The sequence below is a fragment of the Macaca mulatta genome, chromosome Y (genome assembly GCF_049350105.2).
Source record: "Macaca mulatta isolate MMU2019108-1 chromosome Y, T2T-MMU8v2.0, whole genome shotgun sequence".
Taxonomy (NCBI): domain Eukaryota; kingdom Metazoa; phylum Chordata; class Mammalia; order Primates; family Cercopithecidae; genus Macaca; species Macaca mulatta.
This window is the reverse complement of record NC_133427.1, coordinates 1,098,926-1,124,287: the sequence shown is the minus strand read 5'-3', so window position 1 is coordinate 1,124,287 and position 25,362 is coordinate 1,098,926. Positions and strand designations below refer to the sequence as shown.

The 25,362-nt window shown below is 53.6% G+C and overlaps 1 protein-coding gene across 3 annotated transcripts in view; it reads right to left on the bottom strand.

Annotated features, from left to right (window-relative positions):
* IL3RA (interleukin 3 receptor subunit alpha) overlaps positions 1-10,478 on the bottom strand; it is a 40,722-nt gene extending 30,244 nt beyond the window's left edge. For 2 of the 3 annotated variants that reach the window (XM_077989793.1, XM_077989795.1), the window contains exons 1-3: positions 10,074-10,478; positions 5,393-5,477; positions 2,200-2,318 (exon numbers count right to left, since the gene is read on the bottom strand). In XM_077989793.1, the coding sequence (XP_077845919.1) occupies positions 2,200-2,318; positions 5,393-5,456 (183 nt within the window). In that variant the 5' untranslated portion in view covers positions 5,457-5,477; positions 10,074-10,478. The remainder of the gene's footprint in view (positions 1-2,199; positions 2,319-5,392; positions 5,478-10,073) is intronic. The other variant, XM_077989794.1, reaches the window with a different exon arrangement.
* Positions 10,479-25,362: the final 14,884 nt, after the last annotated feature.

Below are 25,362 nucleotides of genomic sequence, written 5' to 3'. Positions count from 1 at the left end.
AATTTGATGCTAAGGATGTTCGGATGTTTTCTGAGGTCGAATTTCGCTCTTGTCGCCCAGGCTGGAGTGCAGTGGCGCGATCTCGGCCCACCGCAGCCTCTCCCTCCCGGGTCCAAGCCATTCTCCTGCTTCAACCTCCCAAGTACCTGGGATTACAGGTGCCCGCCACCACGCCCGGCTAATTTTTAAAGTATATTTTTGGGTAGACAACAGGGTTTCACCACGTTAGCCAGGCTGGTCTCGAACTTCTGACCTCAGGTGATCCGCCCGCCTCGGCCTCCCAAAGTGCTGGGATGACAGACGTGAGCCACTGCGCCCGGACAAAATTTCCTTAGTTTTTTTTTTTTTCCCCCCCAACATTTGTGGTTCTAGATAAACTTGAGAGTCAGTTGGCCACGGTATATGGTAAAATTGCCTTGGGGTTCTAAACTGTTTAATCTCTACTCTCCAAAATCACATATGGAAGCCCTAATGTTCAATTGTGACCGTATTTGGAGCTGGAGTCTTTAAAGAGGCGATTCGGGTAAAATGAGGTCATTAGGGTGGGCCCTGATCCAATAGGACTGGTGTCGTTATAAGAAGAGGAGATGAGGACACAGACACACACAGAGGGACGACCCCGTGAGGACACAGGGAGAAGACGGCGTCTCCAAGCCCAGGAGGGAGGCCTCAGGAGGAACCAGCCCTGCCCACACCTGGATCTCAGACCTCCAGCCTCCAGGACTGTGGGAGAATCAATGTCTGTTGTTTAGGCGTCCTGGGCTGTGGGACTTTGCAATGGTGGCCCGAGCAGACGCATAAAGGCCTGTGATTTGAATTGTATTGAACAGACATAGCACTTGGAGGGGACGAAATGGGTTCTCAAGGAAACGTGTTCCTTCACCACAAGACACTGACTTGGAAATCGCTCACATTCTCACCTGGGCCGCCCCGTGAGGTCTGGCCCTGTTCTCCAACCCTGAGAACGCAGGTGATGACAAGCTGGGGGATTTGGAAGGATTTCGGGATGAGAACCATGTTTCCTGAGCACACACTTTTGTTTTTTGTTTTGGTTTGTTTTGTTTGAGACGGATGTTTGCTCTTGTCGCCCAGGCTGGAGTGCAGTGGCGCGATCTCAGCTCACTGCAACCTCCGCCTCCCAGGTTGAAGCGATTCTCCTGCCTCAGCCTCCTGAATAGCTGGGATGACAGGCATCTGCCACCACGTCTGGCTGATTTTTATTTTTATTTTTCAAGACAAAGTCTCGCTCTTGTCCTCCAGACTGGAGTGCAATGGCACAATCTCGGCTCACTGCAACCTCCGCCTCCCGGGTTCAAGCGATTCTCCTGCCTCAGCCTCCCGAGTAGCTGGGATTACAGGCACCCACCACCACACCCGGCTAATTTTTATATTTTTAGTAGAGACGGGCTTTCGCCACATTGGCCAGGCTGGTCTCGAACTCCTGGCCTCAGGTGATCCATCCGCCTCGGCTTCCCAAAGTGCTGGGATGACAGGCGTGAGCCACCACGCCCAGTTAATTTTCGTATTTTTAGTGGAGACATGGTTTTGCCATGTTGGCCAGGCTGGTTTCGAACTCCTGACCTCTGGTGATCCACCCGCCTCAGCTTCCCAAAGTGCTGGGATTACAGGTGTGAACCACGGTGCCTGGTCCTCTCTCTCTCTCTTTGAGACACACTCTGTCTCTCTCGCCCAGGCTGGAGTGCAGTGGCGCGATCTCGGCTCACTGCAACCTCCGCTTCCTAGATTCAAACGATCCTCCCGCCTCAGGCTCCCGAGTAGCTGGGAATTACGGGCATGAGCCACCACGCCCAGCTAATTTTCCTATTTTTTAGTAGAGACGGGGTTTCACCATGTTGGTCAGACTGTTCTCGAACCCCTGACCTCAGGTGATCCGCCCGCCTCGACCTCCCAAAGTGCTGGGATGACGGGCGTGAGCCACCGCACCCAGCGTGCGGTTTGGTTTTCCACCAGTCATAGGTTAGCCTCGTTTCATTTTCACGTCCACCCTGTCCAGTGTGTGCCACCTTGGATATCCCGCGGATGGGGAACCAGACCCTCCAAACTCACTTCAAATCCCACAGCTGGCTTCGGGGCAGAACCCAGGTACTTATGACAACAGGGACGGGAGCAGTGCTGGTTCTCAGATTCCTGCGGGAGACGGAAACGTCTCGTTTGTCAACCGTAGAGAATAGGATTTACCGGCATAGAATAGTCGGTGCCTTTGATACACTCCACGTCGGTCACGTTTCTGTTCAGGTCCCACATCAACTGCTGAGCCTTTTCTTTCATCCTTAGATTCCTGATTGGTGCCTTTGGATCTAAAACGGTGACAGGTTGGAGTTAGAAGAGATACACACAAATCTTTTTTTTTTTTTTTGGAGACGGAGTCTCGCTCTGTCGCCCAGTCTGGAGTGCAGTGGTGCGATCTCGGCTCACTGCAAGGTCCGTCTCCTGGGTTCACGCCATTCTCCTGCCTCAGCCTCCCGAGTAGCTGGGATAATAGGTGCCCGCCACCACGCCCGGCTAATTTTTTGTATTTTTAGTAGAGACGGGGTTTTACCGTGTTGGCCAGGCTGGTTTTGAACTCCTGACCTCAAGTGATCCACCCGCCTCAGCCTCCCAAAGTGCTGGGATGACAGGCATGAGCCACCACGCCCGGCCGGTAAAAGGCAATATTCTATCACATTTTGCTGGTCACCCGAGGCGAGAAACATACATCAGATATTTCTCCAGGGGTTTATCTCTGATCGGCCACTTAGAAAACTTGAGGAAATGACTCTGTAAACTGTAAGGATCTTCAGTGGTTATCAAGGTCAACAACCTTGGTCTGATAAGCAAGACCAAAACAGAAGAACATTTAGACTTCTGACATTATTTTCCCCTAACTTTGAAGCATAATTTATTCCTTCAGACAAACTCACTGAGAAAAAAATTCTTATAAGACTATTATTTATTTACTAATTTATTTATTTATTTACTTATTTATTTATTTAGAGATAGAGTCTCGCTCTGTCTCCCAGGCTGAAATGCAATGGCACGATCTCAGCTCACCGCAACCTCCACCTCCTGGGTTCAAGAGATCTTCTTCCCAAGTAGTTGGGACGAGAGGTGCACGCCACCATGCTCAGACTTTTTTTTTTTTTTTTTTTTGAGACGGAGTCTCGCTCTGTCGCCAGGCTGGAGTGCAGTGGCGCGATCTCGGCTCACTGCAAGCTCCGTCTCCCGGGTTCAAGAGATTCTCCTCCCTGAGTCTCCAGAGTGGCTGGGACTACAGGCACCTGTCACCATGCCCAGCTAATTTTTTTGTATTTTCAGTAGAGACAGGGTTTCACCATGTTGGCCAGGCTGGTCTTGATCTCCTGACTTCGTGATCTGCCCCCCTCGGCCTCCCAAAGTGCTCTGTCGCCCAGGCTGGAGTGCAGTGGCGTGATCTTGGCTCACTGCAACTTCCACCTCCTGGGTTCAAGCGATTCTCCTGCCTCAGCCGCCCGAGTAGCTGGGATTACAGGCGTGTGCCACCACGCCCAGCTAATTTTTGTATTTTTAGTAGAGACGGGGTTTTACCATGTTAGCCAGGCTGGTCACGATCTCCTGACCTCATGATCATCCATCTGCCTTGGCCTCCTGAAGTGCTGGGATTACACACTTGGGCACGGTGGCTCACGCTGGCAATCCCAGCACTTTGGGAGGCCGAGGCGGGTGGATCACCTGAGGTCAGGAGTTCGAGATCAGCCTGGTCAACATGGTGAAACCCCGTCTCTACTAAAAACAGAAAAATTAGCCGGGCGTGGTGGCGGGCGCCTGTATTCCCAGGTACTTGGGAGGCTGAGCCAGGAGAATCAATGCAACCCGGGAGGTGGAGGTTGCAGTGAGCCACGGTCACGGTATTGCAATCCAGCCTGGGCAACAAGAGTGAAACTCTGTGTCAAAAAAAAAAAGTTAAAGAATGAAAAGCAAATTAAAATGAAAAGAAATTCAAGCTAAAAGGAAACTGCTGCAATAGCAGACAGTAAAAACGAATGAAAAAAAGGCCGGGCACGGTGGCTCACACCTGTAATCCCAGCACTTTGGGAGGCTGAGGCACGTGGATCAGCTGAGATCAGGAGTTCGAGACCAGCCTGACCAACATGGCGAAATCCTGTCTCTATAAAAAAAAAAAATAGAGAAATTAGCCGGGCGTGGTGGCGGGCACCTGTAATCCCAGTACTTTGGGAGGTCGAGGCGGGTGGATCACTTGTGGTCAGGAGTTCGAGACCAGCCTGACCAACATGGCGAAATCCTGTCTCTATAAAAAAAAAATAGAGAAATTAGCCTGGCGTGGTGGCGGGCACCTGTAATCCCAGTACTTTGGGAGGTCGAGGCGGGTGGATCACTTGTGGTCAGGAGTTCGAGACCAGCCTGACCAACATGGCAAAATCCTGTCTCTATAAAAAAAAAAAATAGAGAAATTAGCCGGGCGTGGTGGCGGGCACCTGTAATCCCAGTACTTTGGGAGGTCGAGGCAGGCGGATCACTTGTGGTCAGGAGTTCGAGACCAGCCTGACCAACATGGCGAAATCCCGTCTCTATAAAAAGAATACAGAAGGCCGGGCGCGGTGGCTCAAGCCTGTAATCCCAGCACTTTGGGAGGCCGAGGCGGGCGGATCACGAGGTCAGGAGATCGAGACCACAGTGAAACCCCGTCTCTACTAAAAATACAAAAAATTAGCCGGGTGCGGTGGCGGGCGCCTGTAGTCCTAGCTACTCAGGAGGCTGAGGCAGGAGAATGGAGTGAACCCAGGAGGCGGAGCTTGCAGTGAGCCGAGATCGCGCCACTGCACTCCAGCCTGGGCAACAGCGTGAGACTCCGTCTCAAAAAAAAAAAAAAAAAAAAAAAGAATACAGAAATTAGCCGGGCGTGGTGGCGGGCACCTGTCATCCCAGCGACTCGAGAGGCCGAGGCAGGAGAATTGCTTGAACCCGGGAGGTGGAGGTTGCAGTGAACTGAGATCGCACCACTGCACTCCAGCCTGGATGACAGAGTGAGACTCTGTCTCAAAACAAAACAAAAAAGAAAAAAGAAAGAAAAAAAAACATATCATAAACCGTGCAGGAAACTGAAACTTGGTAAACTGGCACTCCGGATCCCAGCGTGCGACTTTCATCCTAAGACCTCACATGGCGTCTGTGTCACCATCAGGTGCCTGCCTGTGACATCGTATTGCCGTTGTGCCAGACGCTGCGTTACAGGGAACTTGGCGACGGGTACAAGGCGGTCTCTGAGTCATTCCTGACCCGCCGCACGAGACTCTGCCATGAGCTCAACATGGAAAGTCTCCCCGAAGAACAGCAGGTGACATTGTGCGTTTGTCCCCCCCACCCTCCACGGTCGATTTTTTTCTCCAGCTCTTACCCTCCTTGGTTTGCAGGAGACAGGGCGTGGCGACCAGGAGCAGCGTCAGCCAAAGGAGGGTCATCGGGAAGGACGGAGGTGCCTGCTGGAGGAGAACGGAGAGTCAGGCAGCGGGGACTGGCCATGTCTGTTTGCACGTTTGCACATGACCGCGTGCATGCCTGTGCACACGTGTCTATAAGCATACGTCGCTGTGTGCCTGCCCATCTGTGTACATTTGTGTGCCCGCGTGTATCTGGGTGCACACATACGTGTCTGTGTGTTTTCTTTTCTGTGTGTGACAGAGTCTCGCTCTGTCACCCAGGCTGGAGTGCAGTGGCAAGATCTCGGCTCGTTGCAACCTCCGCCTCCCGGGTTCAAGTGATTCTCCTGCCTCAGCCTCCTGAGTAGCTGGGATGACAAGCACCTGCCACCACGCCCAGTTAATTTTTGTTTTTGTTTTGTTTTTTTTTTTTTGAGACGGAGTTTTGCTCTTGTTGCCCAGGCTGGAGCGCAGTGACGCGATCTCGGCTCACCGCAACCTCTGCCTCCTTGATTCAAGCGATTCTCCTACCTCAGCCTCCCAAGTAGTTGGGATTACAAAAGCAGGCACCACCATGCCCGGCTAATTTTGTATTTTTAGTAGAGACAGGGTTTCGCCATGTGGGCCAGGCTGGTCTCGAACTCCTGACCTCAGGTGATCCACCTGCCTTGGCCTCCCAAAGTGCTGGGTTACAGGTGTGAGCCACTATGCCCGGCTGTGTTTGTGTGTTTTCATGCATATGTATCTGTGCGTGCGTTCCATGCATACACACATGTGCATACACCGATATACACGCATGAGTCTGCCTGTGTGCGTGCCTCCATGTGCCTAAAAGTGCATATTTATGTGCATGCATGTGTGAATGTATGTGTACAAAGGTGTTTGCATGAGTGTGTACGTGTGCATGTATGTGCATTTCTGTGTGTGTACGCATCTGTGTGTGTGTCAGCCTTTCCATTTTTAAAGAACCTCTACCGGCTGGGTGCAGTGGCTCACGCCTGTCATCCCGGCACTTTGGGAGGCTGAGGCAGGTGGATCACCTGAGGTCAGGAGTTCGAGACCAGCCTGGTCAACATGGTGAAACCCCGTCTCTACTAAAAATACAAAAATTAGCCGGGCGTGGGGACACTCACCTGTCATCCCAGCTACTCGGGAGGCTGAGGCAGGAGAATCGGTTGAACCCGGGAGGTGGAGGTTGCAGTGAACCGAGATCGCACCACTGCACTCCAGCCGGGGCGACAGAGCGAGACTCCACCTCAAAAAAATAAAAATAAAAAAAGAAAGCAGATGAGGTCACAGATATGTTAATTATCTTGATTTAGCCATTCCACAAGGCATACATCTTTCAAAACAGGGTTAGACACCACAAATATATACAATTTTGGCAATTAAAAAAATAATTTTTCACATGCCTGTAATCCCAGCTACTCCGGAGGCTGAGGCAGGAGAATCGGTTGAACCCGGGAGGCGGAGCTTGCAGTGAGCCGAGATTGCGCCACTGCACTCCAGCCTGGATGACAGAGTGAGACTCCATCTCAAAAAAAAAAAAGAAAAGAAAAGAAAAAGAAAATTAGCCAGATGTGGTTGCAGGCACCTGTAATCCCAGCTACTCAGGAGGCTGAGGCAGGAGAATCGCTTGAACCCGGGAGGCGGAGCTCGCAGTGAGCTGAGATGGTGCCACTGCCCTCCAGCCTGGATGACAGAGCGAGACTCTGTTTCAAAAAAAAAACAAAAACAAAAAACGGATAGTCCGTTCTTGGCTCCGGCTGTATCCACAAACCAGTAAAACTCATCCCCTGGGGCACAGCGGGAAACTCAGATGACAAAGCAGTGGAAGGAAGTTTAATTAGAATTATGAGTCAACGCAGACAGAAATTCTTAAGTGGCTGCAGTTACGGTAACAAAGGGGTGCAGGGCCTCAGCCTCCTGGGCTGGAACTGTTTCCGATGTCCCAGACAGGCTGGTTCTCCTACACCGTACTTTGGGGTGATAGCTTTCTTTTCTCTTTATTTTTCTTTCTTTTTTCTTTCTTTTCTTTTCTTTTTTTTTTTTTTTTTTTTTTTTTTTTTTGAGACGGAGTCTCGCTCTGTCGCCCAGGCTGGAGTGCAGTGGCCGGATCTCAGCTCACTGCAAGCTCCGCCTCCCAGGTTCACGCCATTCTCCTGCCTCAGTCTCCAGAGTAGCTGGGACCACAGGCGCCGCCACCTCGCCCGGCTAGTTTTTTGTATTTTTTAGTAGAGACGGGGTTTCACCGTGTTAGCCAGGATGGTCTCGATCTCCTGACCTCGTGATCCGCCCGCCTCGGCCTCCCAAAGTGCTGGGATTACAGGCGTGAGCCACCGCACCCGGCCATTCTTTTCTTTTTTTTTTTGAGACGGAATCTCACTCTGTCGCCCAGGCTGGAGTGCAGTGGCGCGATCTTGGCTCACTGCAACCTCCACCTCCCCGGTTCAAGCAATTCTCCTGCCTCAGCCTCCTGAGTAGCTGGGATTAGAGGCACACACCACCACACTCAGCTAATTTTTGTATTTTTAGTAGAGAAGGGGTTTCACCGTGTTGGCCAGGCTGGTCTCAAACTCCTGACCTTAGGCAAACCTCCGTTCTTTGCCTCCCAAAGTGCTGGGATGACAGGTGTGAGCCACCGCGCCCAGCCTACCATCTTTTAAAGAACCAAATGGCTTTAGCATCAGTAGGCCTTGCAAGGCAACAGGCGGTATCTAGAGTCTCCATTCGGACAGAGTCTGTGTTCCGCTCAGCCAAGAGACCAGGGGGTGAGTGCCCATAGTGGCCACACGGTCCAAAGTGTGCTGGGCACACCACGCACAGTCACACTCGCCTGTAGGGGCCGTGGTCCAGGAAGACACCGGAGAACGTTGGGACATCTGTGCTCTTAACGTTTATTGATCAATATTTTCACTGGCCAGGCGCGGTGGCTCACGCCTGTCATCCCAGCACTTTGGGAGGCGGAGGCGGGGGTGGACTGCCCGAGGTCAGGAGTTCGAGACCAGCCTGACCAACATACGAAACATACTAAACATACAGAATCTCTACTACTCTACTAAACATACAAAATTGCTACTAAACATACAAAAATTAGCCGGGCGCGGTTGTGGGCGCCTGTAGTCCCAGCTACTCAGGAGGCTGAGGCAGGAGAATGGCTTGAACCCGGGAGGCGGAGCTTGCAGTGAGCCGAGATCGCGCCACTGCACTCCAGCCTGGGTGACAGAGCGAGACTCCGTCTCAAAAAACAAAAAAAACACACCACCACTTCTATCTTCTAGAACATTGTCGTCACTCCAAAAGGAGACCCCAGGTCCATTAAAGACCCGTGCTTCCCCCACCCAGCCCCTGGCAACCACTCATCCACTTTCTGTCTCTGTGGATTTACCTGTATCTGGACATGGGGAATAAATGCAATCGTACGGACACTATGTATCTTTTTGTATCTGGCTTCTCTCAGGAAGCATGAAGTCCTCAGTGTTCACCCACATTGCCACCTGTGGCAAAGCCCTGTTCCTTTTCATGGCTGTGTAATATTCCACTGTGTGGATGGACCACATTATATTTCTCCATTCATCTATAGAGGGGTATGAGGGCTCACAGCACCTCTTGGCTACTGTGAATGAAGCTGCTTATTCCTTTTCATGGCTGCATAATATTCCACTGTGTGGATGGACCACATTATATTTCTCCATTCATCTATAGAGGGGTATGAGGGCTCACAGCACCTCTTGGCCACTGAATGAAGCTGCTTGTTCCTTTTCATGGCTGCATAATATTCCACTGTGTGGATGGACCACATTATATTTCTCCATTCATCTATAGATGGGGGTATGAGGGCTGTCTCCACCTCTTGGCTACCATGAATAAAGCTGCTTGTTCCTTTTCATGGCTGCGTAATATTCCACTGTGTGGATGGACCACATTATATTTTTCCATTCATCTATAGAGGGGTATGAGAGTTCTCTCTACCTCTTGGCTACCGTGAATAAAGCTGCTTGTTCCTTTTTCATGGCTGCGTAATATTCCACTGTGTGGATGGACCACATTATATTTCTTCATTCATCTATAGATGGGTATGAGGGCTCACACCACCTCTTGGCCACTGTGAATAAAGCTGCGAGGAGGGACCTGAGGTTTCACCAGCCATCTGGGACATTCTGAGTCCCACCAGCCTTTGAAAACCACTGAGAACGGCATGAAAAGACTGGGGTCCCAGCCCCAAAAACGGCTACCCGGCTGGCAGTCAGCCCACCCTGGGCGTGAGCTCTTTCACTAGCTTTCTAAATAAACAGAGAACTCTGTTTATTAGAATCCGGGCTTTCTAATAAACAGAGAACCCTAGGCACGTGTGGGTGTTTACATTTTTCTAGCAAGCACGCCGAAAAACCGGAAAACACAGTAACATTACTTCTAACGCTATCACCTTTCTCAACCCAAGGCGTCTGAGATGACATGACGGCTTCCAGCACGCGAGCCACATACCAACGATGAATGAGATCGCAAGCATCCCTCTTTGGTACCGGGCCGTTGAACGTGCCGTGTGGTACCCACGGACGGCAGGTCTCAGCGGAAACCGGTTCGGTGCCAGTGAATGCCCCGTGTCTGCCAGGACGGATTTAGGAACCCACCATCCACCGCCTCCCGTGCTTGCCGTACCTTAAATGCAGATCCAAGTCCTGTGTGGAGGAAACAGCACGAAAGGTGTAGTCTCTAGGATGTTTCTGATATTTCCCTGTGTGTGCTAGAAGCAGCTTCCCCGAAGAGAAACCGAACGTTGTCCTCCCAGATTGAGCTGTTTTATAAGCTCCAGCCGGGGCCCCACCCCGGAAAGTCAGACCCAATGGGGATCTGGCAGTGGGGAGGGGGCCGTCAGAGACCCCCTTTCTCTCCCACGGGCTGGGATCCCGGGGTCAGCAGGTTCGTAACCCGCGGCAGACTTTCCTTGAAAGATTCTTTCTTTGAAACTTGTCATGTTCCCCGTTCTCATTTTTTTTTTTTCTGCCAGTGTTTCTGTTTGCTATAATTAGAATTCAGGCTATAGCTATTCAAGCAGGATTGGGCAACTTCCTGACAGAGTAAATTCAGCCCTGGAGGGGTGAATGCTGGTATCCAGGGGCTCCTGCTTGTGTCTCCTCCCTGTGCCCAGACAGGGGAGGTGGCTCCCGGCCTCAGATGACGGATCTTATTAAAGATACGTTAGTGGCCAGGTGCAGTGGCTCACGCCTGTCATCTCAGCACTCTGGGAGGCCGAGGCGGGTGGATCATTTGAGGTCACGAGATGGAGACCATCCTGGCCAACATGGTGAAACCCCCATCTCTATTAAAAATACAAAAATTAGCCTGGCATGGTGGTGGGCACCTGTAATCCCAGCTTCTTCGGAGGCTGAGGCAGGAGAATAGTTTGAACCTGGGAGGCGGAGGTTACAGTGAGCCAGGACGGCACCACTGCACTGCAGCCTCGGTGATAAAGCAAGACCCTGTCTCAAAAAAAAAAAAGTGGTCAGGTGCGGTGGCTCACACCTGTCATCCCAGCACTTTGGGAGGCTGAGGCAGGTGGATCACCTGAGGTCAGGAGTTCAAGACCATCCTGGCCAACATGGTGAAATCTCGTCTCTAGTAAAAATACAAAAATTAGCCAGGTATGGTGGCAGGTGCCTGTAATCCCAACCTTCTCCGGAGGCTGAGGCAGGAGAATAGTTTGAACCTGGGAGGCAGAGGTTACAGTGAGCCAGGATGGCGCCCCTGCACTCCAGCCTGCATGAGAAAGCAAGACTTTGTCTCAAAAAAAAAAAAAAAAAAAAAAAGATATCTTAGTGGTCAGGTGCAGTGGCTCACGCCTGTCATCCCAGCACTTTGGGAGGCTGAGACAGGTGGATCACCTGAGGTCAGGAGTTCAAGACCATCCTGGCCAACATGGTGAAATCTTGTCTCTAGTAAAAATACAAAAATTAGCCAGGTATGGTGGCAGGTGCCTGTAATCCCAACCTTCTCCGGAGGCTGAGGGAGGAGAATAGTTTGAACCTGGGAGGCGGAGGTTACAGTGAGCCAGGATGGCGCCCCTGCACTCCAGCCTGGGTGATAAAGCAAGACTCTGTCTCAGAAAAAAAAATAAATAAATAAAAGATATCTTAGTAGCCAGGTGCGGTGGCTCACGCCTGTCATCCCAGCACTCTGGGAGGCCGAGGCGGGTGGATCACCTGAGGTCAGCAGTGCGAGACCATCCTGGCCAACATGGGGAACCCTCGTCTCTAGTAAAAATACAAAAATTAGCCAGGCGTGGTGGCAGGTGCCTGTAATCTCAGCTTCTCCCATGGCTGAGGCAAGAGAATTGCTTAAATCCGGGCGGCGGAGGTTACGGTGAGCCAGGATGGCGCCACTGCACTCCAGCCTGGGTGATAAAGCAAGACTCTGTCTCAAAAAAAAAAAAAAAAAAAAAAGCTCTTTGTAAAGTCCCTCCCTCTGAATTTATCAACTCTCTCGTTCTTGGCACCCTTTTCAATTCCAGCCCAACCTCAGCCGTTCCCTGGAGCCCCCACCTTGCAGCCCGGTTCCTTTTTTTTTTCCCCCCAGGCTGGAGTGCGGTGGCGCGACCTCCGCTCACTGCAACCTCTGCCCCAGGTTCAAGCGATTCTCCTGCCTCAGCCTCCCGAGTAGCTGGGATGACAGGCGTCTGCCCACCACGCCCGGCTAATTTTTTGTGTTTTTAGTAGAGACGGGGTTTCTCCATGTTGGCCAGGCTGGTCTTGAACTCCTGACCTCAGGTGATCTGCCCACCTCGGCCTCCCAAAGTGCTGGGATGACAGGCGTGAGCCACGGCGCCCGGCCCAGAAGTCACATGTTGAGAATTCAGGCATTTCTGAAATGAGCGGCGTTGGACGTGCAATGCCCATTCCCAGCACAGACGGCTCGGTCTGGGGTCCCCCTGGGTCTGGGACCCTGCTGTAGGCAGACCCGGGTGACAGGTGGACTCACAGAAGAAGAAAGCACATCAAAGTCCTACGGTGAGACCCTGACGGCCTGCAGCTGAGGACACAGCTGGGCCCGTGTGCGGAGGCACCCGTGTTCGACGCCGCCATGCCCTTGGCGTTCTGGGCAGAGGCTGACTCTGATGCATCAACCTGGGTGGGGCATCGCCCACCAGCTCTGGGGAAACAAGGGCCTGGGAAGGAGAGGGTGGAGACGGGCACAGGCGGGGACGCAGGGGGACTTGAAATGCAGGAGGAGGTGCCAGGCAGGTCCTAGGCAGAAGCGTGGAGATGACAAGGGGATGACGAGGCAAAACTACCCCACGCTTTTACCTCAGAACGGCTCCCGTTACAACACACACAGGCGCTGGCGTCACGCGGCCGTGGGAGGAGGCAGAGAAGTGAGAAACTGTGATTTGGGGCAATGACCCTGAGTTTCCACTGTTTCTCAAAAAAAAAAAAAAAAAAAAAAAAGAGAGAGAGACAGAGAGAGACCAGGCCCGGTGGCTCATACCTGTCATCCCAGCACTTTGGGAGACCAAGGCGGGTGGATCACCTGAGGTCAGGAGTTCGAGACCAGCCTGGCCAACATGGTGAAACCCCGTCTCTACTAAAAATACAAAACGTAGCCAGGCGTGATGGTGCACACCTGTAATCCCCACTACTCAGGCGGCTGAGGCAGAAGAATCCTTTCGACCCAGGAGGTGGAAGTTGCGGTGAGCCGAGATCGCACCACTGCACTCCCGCCTGGGCGACAGAGCCAGACTCCATCTCAAAAATCAATCAGCCAGCCCTGATTCTGTTTTTCAGTGCGTGTCTCTGGCAAGGAGTGGGGGCCATGGTTGCACTTATAGTGATTTTTATTTATTATTTATCATTATTTTACTTAATTTTTCATTTATTTGAGACGGAGTCTCGCTCTGTCACCCAGGCTGGAGTGCAGTGGCCGGATCTCCGCTCACTACAAGCTCCACCTCCCGGGTTTACGCCGTTCTCCTGCCTCAGCCTCCCAAGTAGCTGGGACTACAGGTGCCGCCACCTCGCCCGGCTAGCTTTTTGTATTTTTTAGTAGAGACGGGGTTTCACCCTGTTAGCCAGGATGGTCTCGATCTCCTGACCTTGTGATCCGCCCGTCTCGGCCTCCCAAAGTGCTGGGATTACAGGCTTGAGCCACCGCGCCCGGCCGCGTCCGGCTAATTTCTGAATTATTTTATAGAAATGGGGACCTTGACTGGGTGCTGTGGCTCACACCTGTCATCTCAGCACTTTGGGAGACTGAGGCGATGGATCATGAGGTCAGGAGTTTGAGAGCAGCCTGGCCAACATGGCGAAACCCCATCTCTACTAAAAAATAGAAAAATTAGTCGGGCGTGGTGGCCGACGCCTGTAATCCCAGCTACTCAGGAGGCTGAGGCAGGGGAATTGCTTGAAGCCGGGAGGCAGAGGTTGCAGTGAGCTGAGATGGTGCCACTGCACTCCAGCCTGGGTGACAGAGCGAGATTCTGTCTCAAAAAACAAAACAAACAAACAAAACAACAAGAAAAGAAAAAAAAAAAGAAGAGAAGCGAGGGAGGGAGGGAGGAAGGAAACAGAGAGATGGAGGAAGGAGACAGGGACAGAGGGAAGAAGAGAGAGGGAAGGAGGAAGGAAGGAAGAAAAGGAGGGAGGGAGGGAAGGAGGAAGAGAGGGAAGGAGGAAGAGAGGGAAGGAGGGAAGGAAGGAAGGAAAAAAGGAAGGAAATCAAGGAAGGAAAGGAGACAGGGCGAGAGAGGAAAGAAAGGAAGGAGGAAGGGAGGGAAGAAAAAAGAAGGGAAGGAAGGAAGGGAGGGAGGAAGGAGACAGGGAGGGAGGGAGGAAGGAGACAGGAAGAGAGGGAGGGAGGGGGGCAAGAAACTTGAGCAAAATCTCCAAGCGGGCGGCCTCAACCGGGTCATGGTCTTGCTGATGGAATTCTCAGGGGCTGTTTTATCGTGAGGCCTCCCCAGATGTCAAGGAGAGACAACCAAGGCTTTGGGGGCCCCTCCCAGGGTGCCTCTACCCCGGCTGTAACTTCCCCACCTGCTGTGGTCCCTGTGAGCGGGGATGGGGGTTGAGGGAGCCTTTACCCCATCCACAGGGAGTGTGAGGTCCTGGCCCCGCTTTGCAGTTCTCTGTGTTAAACCAGGGCCATCCCCCTGGCCTGGTGCTGCGGTGACGATTCAGGAGGCAACGGTGGCCTCAGGGAGGGGTGGCTTTTGGACGTGCCTGTGCCCCTGGATGGGGTGGGGAGGGCTCTGCAATATGTTAATGTGACCGTTTCCCTCCAGAAAAAAAAAAAAAAAAAGGCTGGAAGTCAGACCCACCTCCCTAAGTCCCCGCAGAGGCCAACAGCTTTCAAAGCTTTTCCTCTTTCCTGGACGACCTGCTGACCCCACCCCACCCCTGGGCTGCCCACCGCTCCCCGCCAGCATCCTTCCTCCCTCGTTCTGTGAATCGCAGGGTCAAGGTCTCCCCTGGGCCAGTGGCTTTGAGCAACCAAAGTCACAGCAGACACCTCTGAGATCTCCTCTGTGATGAAACCCTGACTCATTAGGACGCCTGGGCTTCAACCAACCGGGCATTGTACCTCTTTTTTTTTTTTCTTTTCTTTCTTTCTTTCTTTTTTGCTTCCACCAACCCTTGAAGTCTGCTTGGGGGCCCAGGTGTCTCCTGTCAACTGTCTACAGACACGCTGAAACGTTGACTGCAGCCCAGGAGGCTAGGGGTGCACCCAGGCCCCACCAAAGTCTCCTACACAGGTTTTCTTTTGTGCTTTTCAGATGGACTTTTCGCTCTTGTCGCCCAGGCTGGAGAGCAGTGGCGCGATCTCGGCTCACCGCCACCTCCGCCTCCCGGGTTCAGGCGATTCTCCTGCCTCAGCCTCCCGAGTAGCTGGGATGACGGACACCTGCCACCACGCCCAGAAAAGGACGTTGGAAACGATGGGGTTGTCAACTTGATGTCACCTCACGGCTAACCGCTTCCTTATTTTTTTTTTAATTGGATATATTTAACCTACAAACAAGATGTGTTGATACAGAATGTACTCCTCAACAATGTGGGGGTTACAGACACTGCCGTGTCCTGCAGTCAAAAATCCAAGTATAGGGTTGGGCGCGGTGGCTCACGCCTGTCATCCCAGCACTTTGGGAAGCCGAGGCGGGCGGATCACCTGAGGTCAGGAGTTCGAGACCGGCCTGGCCAACATGGTGAAACCCCGTCTCTACTAAAAATACAAAAATTAGCCAGGTGTGGTGGTGTGCACCTGTCATCCCAGCTACTTGGGGGGCTGAGGCAGGAGAATCGCCTGAGGTCAGGAGTTCGAGACCGGCCTGGCCAACATGGTGAAACCCCGTCTCTACTAAAAATACAAAAATGAGCCGGGTGTGGTGACGGGCTCCTGTAGTCCCAGCTACCCAGGAGGCTGAGGCGGGAGAATCGCTTGAATCCAGGAGGTGGAGGTTGTAGTGAGCCGAGATCGTGCCACTGCACTCCAGCCTGGGTAACAGAGCGAGACTCTGTCTAAAAACAAAAAAAGAAAAGAAAATCCAAGTGTAACCTTTTTTTTTTTTTTTTTTTTTTAAGACAGAGTCTCGCTCTGTCGCCCAGGCTGGAGTGCAGTGGCCGGATCTCAGCTCACTGCAAGCTCCGCCTCCCGGGTTCACGCCATTCTCCTGCCTCAGCCTCCTGAGTAGCTGGGACCACAGGCACCCGCCACCTCGCCCGGCTAATTTTTTGTATTTTTTAGTAGAGACGGGGTTTCACCGTGTTAGCCAGGATGGTCTCGATCTCCTGACCTCGTGATCCGCCCGTCTCGGCCTCCCAAAGTGCTGGGATGACAGGCGTGAGCCACCGCGCCTGGCCCCAAGTGTAACTTTTAACTCCTCCAAACCTTAGCAATGAACAGCCTACTGTTAACCAGAAGCCTTACTGATAACATAAACAGTTAATTCATACATATTTGTTACGCTCTATGTAAGCTATACTGCATTCTTGCAATTAAGTAGGCTAGAGAAAAGAATGGTATTAAGAAAATCATGGCAACAGCCTGGGCGCGGTGGCTCACGCCTGTCATCCCAGCACTTTGGGAGGCCAAGGCGGGCAGATCACAAGGTCAGGAGTTCGAGACCAGCCTGACCAACATGGTGAAACCCCATATCTACTAAAAATACAAAAATTAGCCAGGTGTGGTGGCGGGTGCCTGTAGTCCCAGCTACTCGGGAGACTGAGGCAGAATTGCTTGAACCCGGGAGGCGGAGGTTGTAGTGAGCTGAGATCGCGCCACTGCACTCCAGCCTGGGCGACAGAATGAGACTCCATCTCAAAAACAAAACAAACAAACAAAAAACAAAAAAAAAAAAGTAGCCAGGTGTGGTGGCGGCACCTGTAGTCCCAGCTACTTGGGAGGCTGAGGCAGGAGAATCACTTGAACCCGGGAGGTGGAGGTTGCAGTGAGCCGAGATCGCGCCATTGCACTCCAGCCTGGGTGACAGAGCAAGACTCCATCTGAATTAAAAAAAAAAAAATTAATACAAACACACTGGCACAGTTGGGTCAGCTTTTTTTCCCCAGGGTAACATCTTACAAAATGAGGGTGACAATGTTGCAACCCAGAGATTGATACAATCTTACTTAGGTCTTCCCAGTATTACTAAGCATTCAGTTCTAAGTAATTTTATCACTTGTAGAAAATAACCCTTTAGATGGTCAGTCATTCTACTATAAAGACACACGCACACGTATGTTTACTGTGGCACTGTTCACAATAGCCAAGACTTGAAACCAACCCAAATGCCCATCAATGATAGACTGCAGAAAGAAAATGTGGCACATAGACACTGTGGAATACTATGCAGCCATGAAAAAGGATGAGTTCATGTCTTTTGCAGGGACATGGATGAAACTGGAAACCATCATTGTCAGCAAACTCACACAGACACAGAAAACCAAACATCGCATGTTCTCACTCATAAGTGGGAGGTGAACAATGAGAACACACGGACACAGGGAGGGGAACATCACACACCGGGGCCTGTCGGGGGGTGGGAGCTGGGGGAGGGAAAGCATTAGGAGAAATACCTAATGCATGTGGGGCTTAAAACCTAGACTCGGAACCAACCCAAATGTCCATCAGTGACAGACTGGATAAAGAAAATGTGGCACAGAGACACCATGGAATACTATGCAGCCATGAAAAAGGATGAGTTCTTGTCCTTTGCAGGGACATGAGTGAAGCTGGAAACCATCCTTCTCAGCAAACTCACACAGGAACAGAAAACCAAACACCGCATGTTCTCACTCATCAGTGGGAGTTGAACAATGAGAACACATGGACACAGGCAGGGGAACGTCACACACCGGGGCCTGTCGGGGGGTGGGGGCTGGGGGAGGGAGAGCATCGGAACAAATACCTAATGCATACAGGGCTTAAAACCTAGATGACGAGTTGATGGATGCAGCAAACCGCCATGGCACGTGTCTACCCCCATAACAAACCTGCATGTTCTGCACATGGATCCCAGAACTTCAAGTAAACTAAAATAAAAACAGAGATAAAAAACAAAGAAAACAACCCCTTAAAAACCAACACCGGCTGGGCACGGTGGCTCACGCCTGTCATCCCAGCACTTTGGGAGGCCGAAACGGGTGGATCATGAGGTCAGGAGATCGAGACCATCCTGGCTAACACGGTGAAACCCCGTCTCTACTAAAAAATACAAAAAAAAAAAAAACTAGCCGGGCGAGGTGACGGGCGCCTGTAGTCCCAGCTACTGGGGAGGCTGAGGCAGGAGAATGGCGTGAACCCGGGAGGCGGGGCTTGCAGTGAGCTGAGATCCAGCCACTGCACTCCAGCCTGGGCCACAGAGCGAGACTCCGTCTCTAAAAAAAAATTAAAAAAACCGCAATACCTCCCCTCCACCTTCAGTCTGGGGGGATGGGATCATTTTCTTTTCTTTTTCTTTTTATTTTTTTTTTAGATGGAGTCTCACTCTGTCACCCAGGCTGGAGTGCAGTGGCGCGATCTCGGCTCACGGCAACCTCCGCCTCCCGGGTTCATGCCATTCCCCCGCTTCAGCCTCCCGAGTTCAAGTGATTCTCCTGCCTCAGTCTCCCCAGTAGCTGGGATTACAGACACCTGCCATCGTGTCCAGCTAATTTTTTTTTTTTTTTGAAACGGAGTCTCGCTCTGTCACCCAGGCTGGTGTGCAGTGGCGAGATCTCAGCTCACCGCAACCTCTACCTCCCAGATTCAAGCGATTTTCCTGCCTCAGCCTCCCAAGTAGCTGGGACTACAGGTACCCGCCACCGCACCTGACTAATTTTTGTATTTTCAGTAGAGATGGGGTTTCACCATGTTGGCCAGGCCGGTCTCGAACTCCTGACCTCAGGCGATCCACCCGCCACGGCCTCCCAAAGTGCTGGGATGACAGGCGTGAGCCACCGCGCCCGGCTGGGGTCATTCTGAAAAACTCCTTGGGCTGGTGGCAGAGGAGGGAAGCAGTTGGGAACAGCTTCAGAAACTGGTGGGAGGGGGTGGTGGCCTTGGCAGGACTGCACAAGGCGGGAGGAACAGAAACAAGGAAATGAGAAGGGATGGTGGGTGAGCCTGGGAGATAACACAGGTGGGAGACACCCGAAATAGAGCCTCCTTCACACAACAAGGCGTGCACCTGTGTGCGCAGACCCCTGTGTGTGTGCCACACACGCCAGGAGCACAGCCGACTTTTTGTTTGTTTTTTGAGACCAAGTTTCACTCTGTCTCCCAGGCTGGAGGGCAGTGGTGTGATCTCGGCTCACTGCAACCTCCGCCTCCCAGGTTCAAGCGATTCTCCTGCCTCAGCCTCCCAAGTAGCTGGGATTACAGGCACCTGCCATCATGTCCAGTTAATTTTTTTTTTTTTTTTTTGAGATGGAGTCTTGCTCTGTCACTCAGGCTGGAGTGCAGTGGCCAGATCTCGGCTCACTGCAACCTCCGCCTCCCGGGTTCAAGCGATTCTCCTGCCTCAACCTCCACAGTAGCTGGGATTACAGGTGCCTGCCACCACCATGCCCGGCTAATTTTCTTTCTTTTTTTTTTTTTTTGAGATGGAGTCTTGCTCTGTCACCCAGACTGGAGTACAGTGGTGTGATCTCGGCTCACTGCAACCTCCGCCTCCTGGGTTCAAGCAATTCTCCTGCCTCAGCCTCCCATGTAGCTGGGATTACAGGCACCTGCCGTCATGTCCAGTTAACTTTTTTTTTTTTTTTTTTTTTGAGATGGAGTCTTGCTCTGTCACCCAGGCTGGAGTGCAGTGGCCAGATCTTGGCTCACTGCAACCTCCGCCTCCCAGCTACTGGGGAGGCTGAGGCAGGAGATTTGCTTGAACCCCGGGAGACGGAGGTAGCAGTGAGCTGAGATCGTGCCACTGCACTCCAGCCCGGGCAACACAGCAAGACTCTGTCTCAAACAGAAAAAGAAAAAATGAGCTGGACATGGTGGCAGGTGCCTGTAATCCCAGCTGCTCGGGAGGCTGAGGCTTCCCGTGTGAGGCTGTTGAGGGGTGCACAGTGGCCAGGTAAGTGGGGTGGGACCTGGCTTCGGTTAACCTTCCTCCGGGTTTCTGTCCACTGCTCTCCCCCAGCCTGGGTGATGAGTGGAGACCTCGGGTCTCCCTCCGGTGTCGCAGCCATCCTGGCCGTCCTGTTTGGCTGCTGGAGCAGACTCAGGCCTTGCCAATCTCCATGCCAGAGGCTGCACCTTGATCACAACATGTTGTCCCTGTCCTGGAGGTCAGGAGTCTGAGATCAAGATATCTCAGGGTCAGGCCGGGCGCGGTGGCTCACTCCTGTAATCCCAGCACTTTGGGAGGCTGAGGCGGACGGATCACGAGATCAAGAGTTCAAGACCAGCCCGGTCAACACGTTGAAGTCTCGTGCCTCCTAAAAAAATACAAAAATTAGCCGGGCGTGGTGACAGGTGCCTGTCATCCCAGCTACTGTGGAGGCCGAGGTAGGAGAATGGCTTGAACCCAGGAGGCGGAGGTTGCGGTGAGCCGAGATTGCGCCACTGCACTCCAGGCTGGGCGACAGAGCAAGACTCCATCTCAAAAAAAAAAAAGAAAAGAAAAGAAATCTCAGCGATTCTGCCCCGTTTCCCCAGGGAGCCTGGGAATGAGGGGACTGCAGAGGCTGTGACCGGATGCGATTTCACTGGGAAAGTTGGCCAGGAAAGCCTCGGATCGCGGGGGAATTCCACAGGCAATAGTGGGGTCACGGAACCCCGGCCTGCCTGGAGCCAGGGACTAGCCCCAGAGCCTGCAAGACCCCGCAGGGATGGTTTAGCTGAGACATTCCATGACCAGTGGGTCTCTGAGATTGCGTGCTGACTCCTTGCTCTTGCCCTGGGCTCTTGGAGGGCGGAAATGCTGGTCTGTCCAGGAGAAATGCGGGACCTACTAAACCCCCACAGCCTCCCCGCCATGAGGCTGACTCCGGGATCCCGCGTCCTGAAATGCCGCTGACTCTGCTACTGCCAGACCCACTTCTGTCTGGACTTGACATGCCACCCACTGGAGCACGGCTAAAAGGGGTCTTGGGGATGAGGGGCCCCAACTGTGCTCAGTTTTATTTATTCTTTTTTTTTTTTTTTTTTTTTGAGGCGGAGTTTCACTCTCGTTGCCCAGGCTGGAGTGCAGTGGCGTTATCTCGGCTCACTGCAACCTCCGCCTCCCGGGCTCAAGCAATTCTCCTGCCTGAGCCTCCCTAGTAGCTGGGATTACAGGCACCCGCCACCACGCCCGGCTAATTTTGTATTTTTAGTAGAGACGAGGTTTCTCCATGTTGGCCAGGTTGGTCTCGAACTCCTGACCTCAGCTGATCCACCCGCCTCGGCCTCCCAAAGTGCTGGGATGACAGGCGTGAGCCGCTGCGCCCGGCCTTATTTATTCATTTTTGAGATGGAGCCTCACTCAGTCGCCCAGGCTGGAGTGCAGTGGCGCGATCTCGGCTCACTGCAAGCTCCGCCTCCCGGGTTCAAGCCATTCTCCCGCCTCAAGCCATTCTCCCGCCTCACCTCCTGTGTAGCTGTTAGTACAGGCACCGGCACCACATCCGGCTAATTTTTATATTTTTAGTAGAGATGGGGTTTCACCATGTTGGCCAGGCTGGTCTCGAACTCCTGACCTCAGGTGATCCACCTGCCTCGGCCTCCCAAAGCGCTGGGATGACAGGCGTGAGCCACCGTGCCTGGCCTGATGTCTTTATTTTTTATTTTTTTATTATTTTATTTTACTTATTTGAGATGGAGTTTTGCTCTTGTCACCCAGGCTGCAGTGCAGTGGCCATATGTAGGCTCACCTCAACCTCCACCTCCCATGTTCACGCCATTCTCCTGCCTCGGCCTCCCGAGTAGCTGGGACTACAGGCACCCGCCACCACACACAGCTAATTTTTGTGTTTTTAGTAGAGATGGGATTTCACCACATTGGCCAGGCTGTTCTCAAACTCCTGACCTCAGGTGATCCACCTGCCTCGGCCTCCCAAAGTGCTGGGATGACAGGCGTGAGCCACTGCATCCATCCTGATATCTTTATTTTTTATTTTTTTATTATTGTATTTTATTGATTGATTGATTGATTGATGGAGATAGAGTTTTGCTCTTGTCGCCCAGGCTGGAGGGCAGTGGCTCTACGTCAGCTCACCTGAACCTCTGCCTCTCGGGTTCAAGCGATTCTCCTGCCTCAGCCTCCCGAGTAGCTGGGATTACAGGCACCTGCCACCACACCCAGATAATTTTTGTATTTTTATTAGAGACGGGGTTTCACCATGTTGGCCAGGCTGGTCTCAAACTCCTGACCTCAGGTGACCCACCTGCCTCGGCCTCCCACAGATGACAGGCGTGAGCCACCGCCCCCGGCCTGATATTTCTAGGTAACTCCATCCTGCTAACTCAGACGTGTCTCCAAGGCTGAGGTCATCCGTAGAGCCACAGCCAGAGTGTCCCAGAGAAACCTGTTTTGTGTTCAGAGGTTCTGAAAACCAAAGCTCCAATCCCCTGACAGTCATGTGGGCACCGCCGGGGTCCCCCGGGGGCTATCGCAGACGGCACCTTGACTTATGGGCTGGTGACCCGGGGCCTATTGTGGTCACCGGGTCCGGGGGAGCAGCTGGTCACAGAGATAGCAAATCATCTGTTTCCCCGGGCAAGCGTCACCTCGGTTCCTCAACACAAAGGAAGTGTTTGGAAAGAGGCTGTGAACCCTTCGTTATCGCTGCCCCTGCCTGAACCCTGAGACGTGGGGGACGTTGTGAAATTACAATCGCTCTGATCAGGAGCCACAGGCCTCTGAGGAAACGGGTGATTTCTTCTTCCTCATGGTTTTCACCCGGGGTCGGTCGGGGGAATCCCCGTGGGAGTCTCCTGGCCGGCTGGGGTCCGTCCTGAGCACCCACCTCGGGCGTTTTCACTTTTCCTTCAGAGCGGCTTGGAGGCACGTGGTCTGGGGACATGCCCTGCCCTCCGCACCCCTCCCACCGCCCCCCTGACCTCCCCACCCCCCTCCCCTTCCCTTCTCCCCCTCCTCCTATCCCCCCTCCCCTCCCCTCCCCTCCTCCTATCCCCCTCCCCTCCCCTCCTCCCCTCCTCCTATCCCCCCTCCCCTCCCCTCCTCCCCCTCCTCCTATCCCCCCTCCCCTCCCATCCTCCCCCTCCTCCTATCCCCCCTCCCCTCCCATCCTCCCCCTCCTCCTATCTCTCCTCCCCTCACCCCTCCCCTCCTCCCCTCCCCTCCTGTCCTCCCCACCCCTCCCACCCCCCTCCTCCCCTCCCCACCCCCCTCCCCTTCCCTTCTCCCCTCCCCACTCCCCTCCCCCTCCTCCTATCCGCTCCCCTCCCCTCCCCTCCTGCCCTCCCCACCCCTCCCACCGCCCCCCTGCCCTCCCCACCCCCTCCCCTTCCCTTCTCCCCTCCCCACTCCCCTCCCCTCCACTTCTCCCCCTCCTCCTATTTCCCCTCCCCTCCCCTCACCCCTCCCTTCTGCTTCCCTCCCCTCCTCCCCTCCCCTCCTCCCCTTCTATCCGCTCCCCTCCCCTCCTGTCCTCCCCACCCCTCCCACCGCCCTCCTCCCCTCCCCTCCTCCCCCTCCTCCTCCTCTCCCCTCCCCTCCTCCCCTTCCCCTCCACTCCTCCCCTCCCCTCCCATCCCCTCCTACCCCCTCCCTTCTGCTCCGCTCGTCTCCTTCCCTCCTCTCTGCTCCCCTCCCCTCTCCTATCCACTCCCCTCCCCTCCTTTCTTCCCCTCCCCTCCCATCCCCTCCTCCCCTCCTATCTGCTCCCCTCCCCTCCGCTCCCTTCCCCTCCTCCCCCCTCCTTTCTGCTCCGCTCCCCTCCTCCCCTCCTATCCGCTCCCCTCCCATCCCCTCCTCCCCTCCTATCCGCTCCCCTCCCCTCCACTCCTCCCCTCCTATCCGCTCCCCTCCCCTCCACTCCTCCCCTCCCCACTCCCCTCCCCTCCCCTTCTCCCCCTCCTCCTAGCCCCCTTCCCCTCCCATCCCCTCCTCCCCTCCTATCCGCTCCCCTCCCCTCCCCTTCTCCACCTCCTCCTATCCCCCTCTCCTCCCCTCACCCCTCCCTTCTGCTTCCCTCCCCTCCCCTCCTCCCCCCTCCCATCCCCTCCTCCCCCTCCCTTCTGCTCCGCTGCCCTCCTCCCCTCCTATCCACTCCCCTCCCCTCCACTCCTCCCCTCCTCTCCTATCCCCTCCCCCCATCCGCTCCCCTCCCCTCCTCTCCTCCCCTCCCCTCCACTCCCTTCCCCTCCTCCCCCCTCCCTTCTGCTCCCCTGGAGAGTTCAAGACCAGCCTGGGCAACACGGTGAGACCCCGTCTCTACAAGAATTACAAGAATTAGCTGGGCAGGGTGGTGCGTGCCTGTGGTCTCAGCTACTCGGGAGGCTGAGACGGGAGGATTGTTTGAGTCTGGGAGGCCGAGGCTGCAGGGAGCTGAGATTGCACCACCACAGAGGGGCGCGTTGAGGCCAAGGCTGGCTGTGAATGGGCCCTTATTTGGAAAAAAGGGTCTCTGTAGGTACCATTAGCGAAGGAGGTCACAATTAGGTCATGCTGGAATATTTGAGTGGGGCCGGAAGCTAATGACACAGAGAAGGCCACGTGGTGACGGAGGCAGACACTGGAGAGAGAGGAAGAAAAGAAAGAGAGAGAAAGAAGTTTAACATTCTTTTCTTTCCTTCCTTCCTTCCTGTCTACGTGCATCCACTAACAGATCTTAACAAAACAAAATCTTTTGGGTTACCATCCCAACCCATTGCAAACTGTGTTTGGTTCCTTCTGGAGGAGGCTCTAAGGGAGGGTTAAACATGTAGCCCCCAGTCCTGTCTCACGATAAATCCAGCACGCATGGGAAACGTGGAGTGATGCGGCCACAAGCCCAGGGACACCTGGAGCCCCCAGGAGCTGGGAGAGGTAGGAAGGAGCCTCTCTCTCTTTCTTTTTTCTTTTTTTTTTTTTTTTGAGACTGAGTCTGGCTCTGTCGCCCAGGCTGGAGTGCAGTGGCCGGATCTCAGCTCACTGCAAGCTCCGCCTCCCGGGTTCCCGCCATTCTCCTGCCTCAGCCTCCCGAGTAGCTGGGACTACAGGCGCCGCCACCACGCCCGGCTAGTTTTTTGTATTTTTTAGTAGAGACGGGGTTTCACCGTGTTAGCCAGGATGGTCTCGATCTCCTGACCTTGTGATCCACCCGTCTCAGCCTCCCAAAGTGCTGGGATTACAGGCTTGAGCCACCGCGCCCGGCTCCTCTCTCTCTTTCTTTCCTTTCTCTTCCTTTTCCTTCCTTCCTCCTTCTTCCTCTTTCTTTCCTTTCTCTTTTCCCTTCCTTCCTTCTCTTAGGTTTGTTTCTCTTCTTTTTTCCTTCCTTCCTTCCTTCCTCCCTCCCTCCCTCCCTCCCTCTCTCCCTCCCTCCCTCCCTCCCTC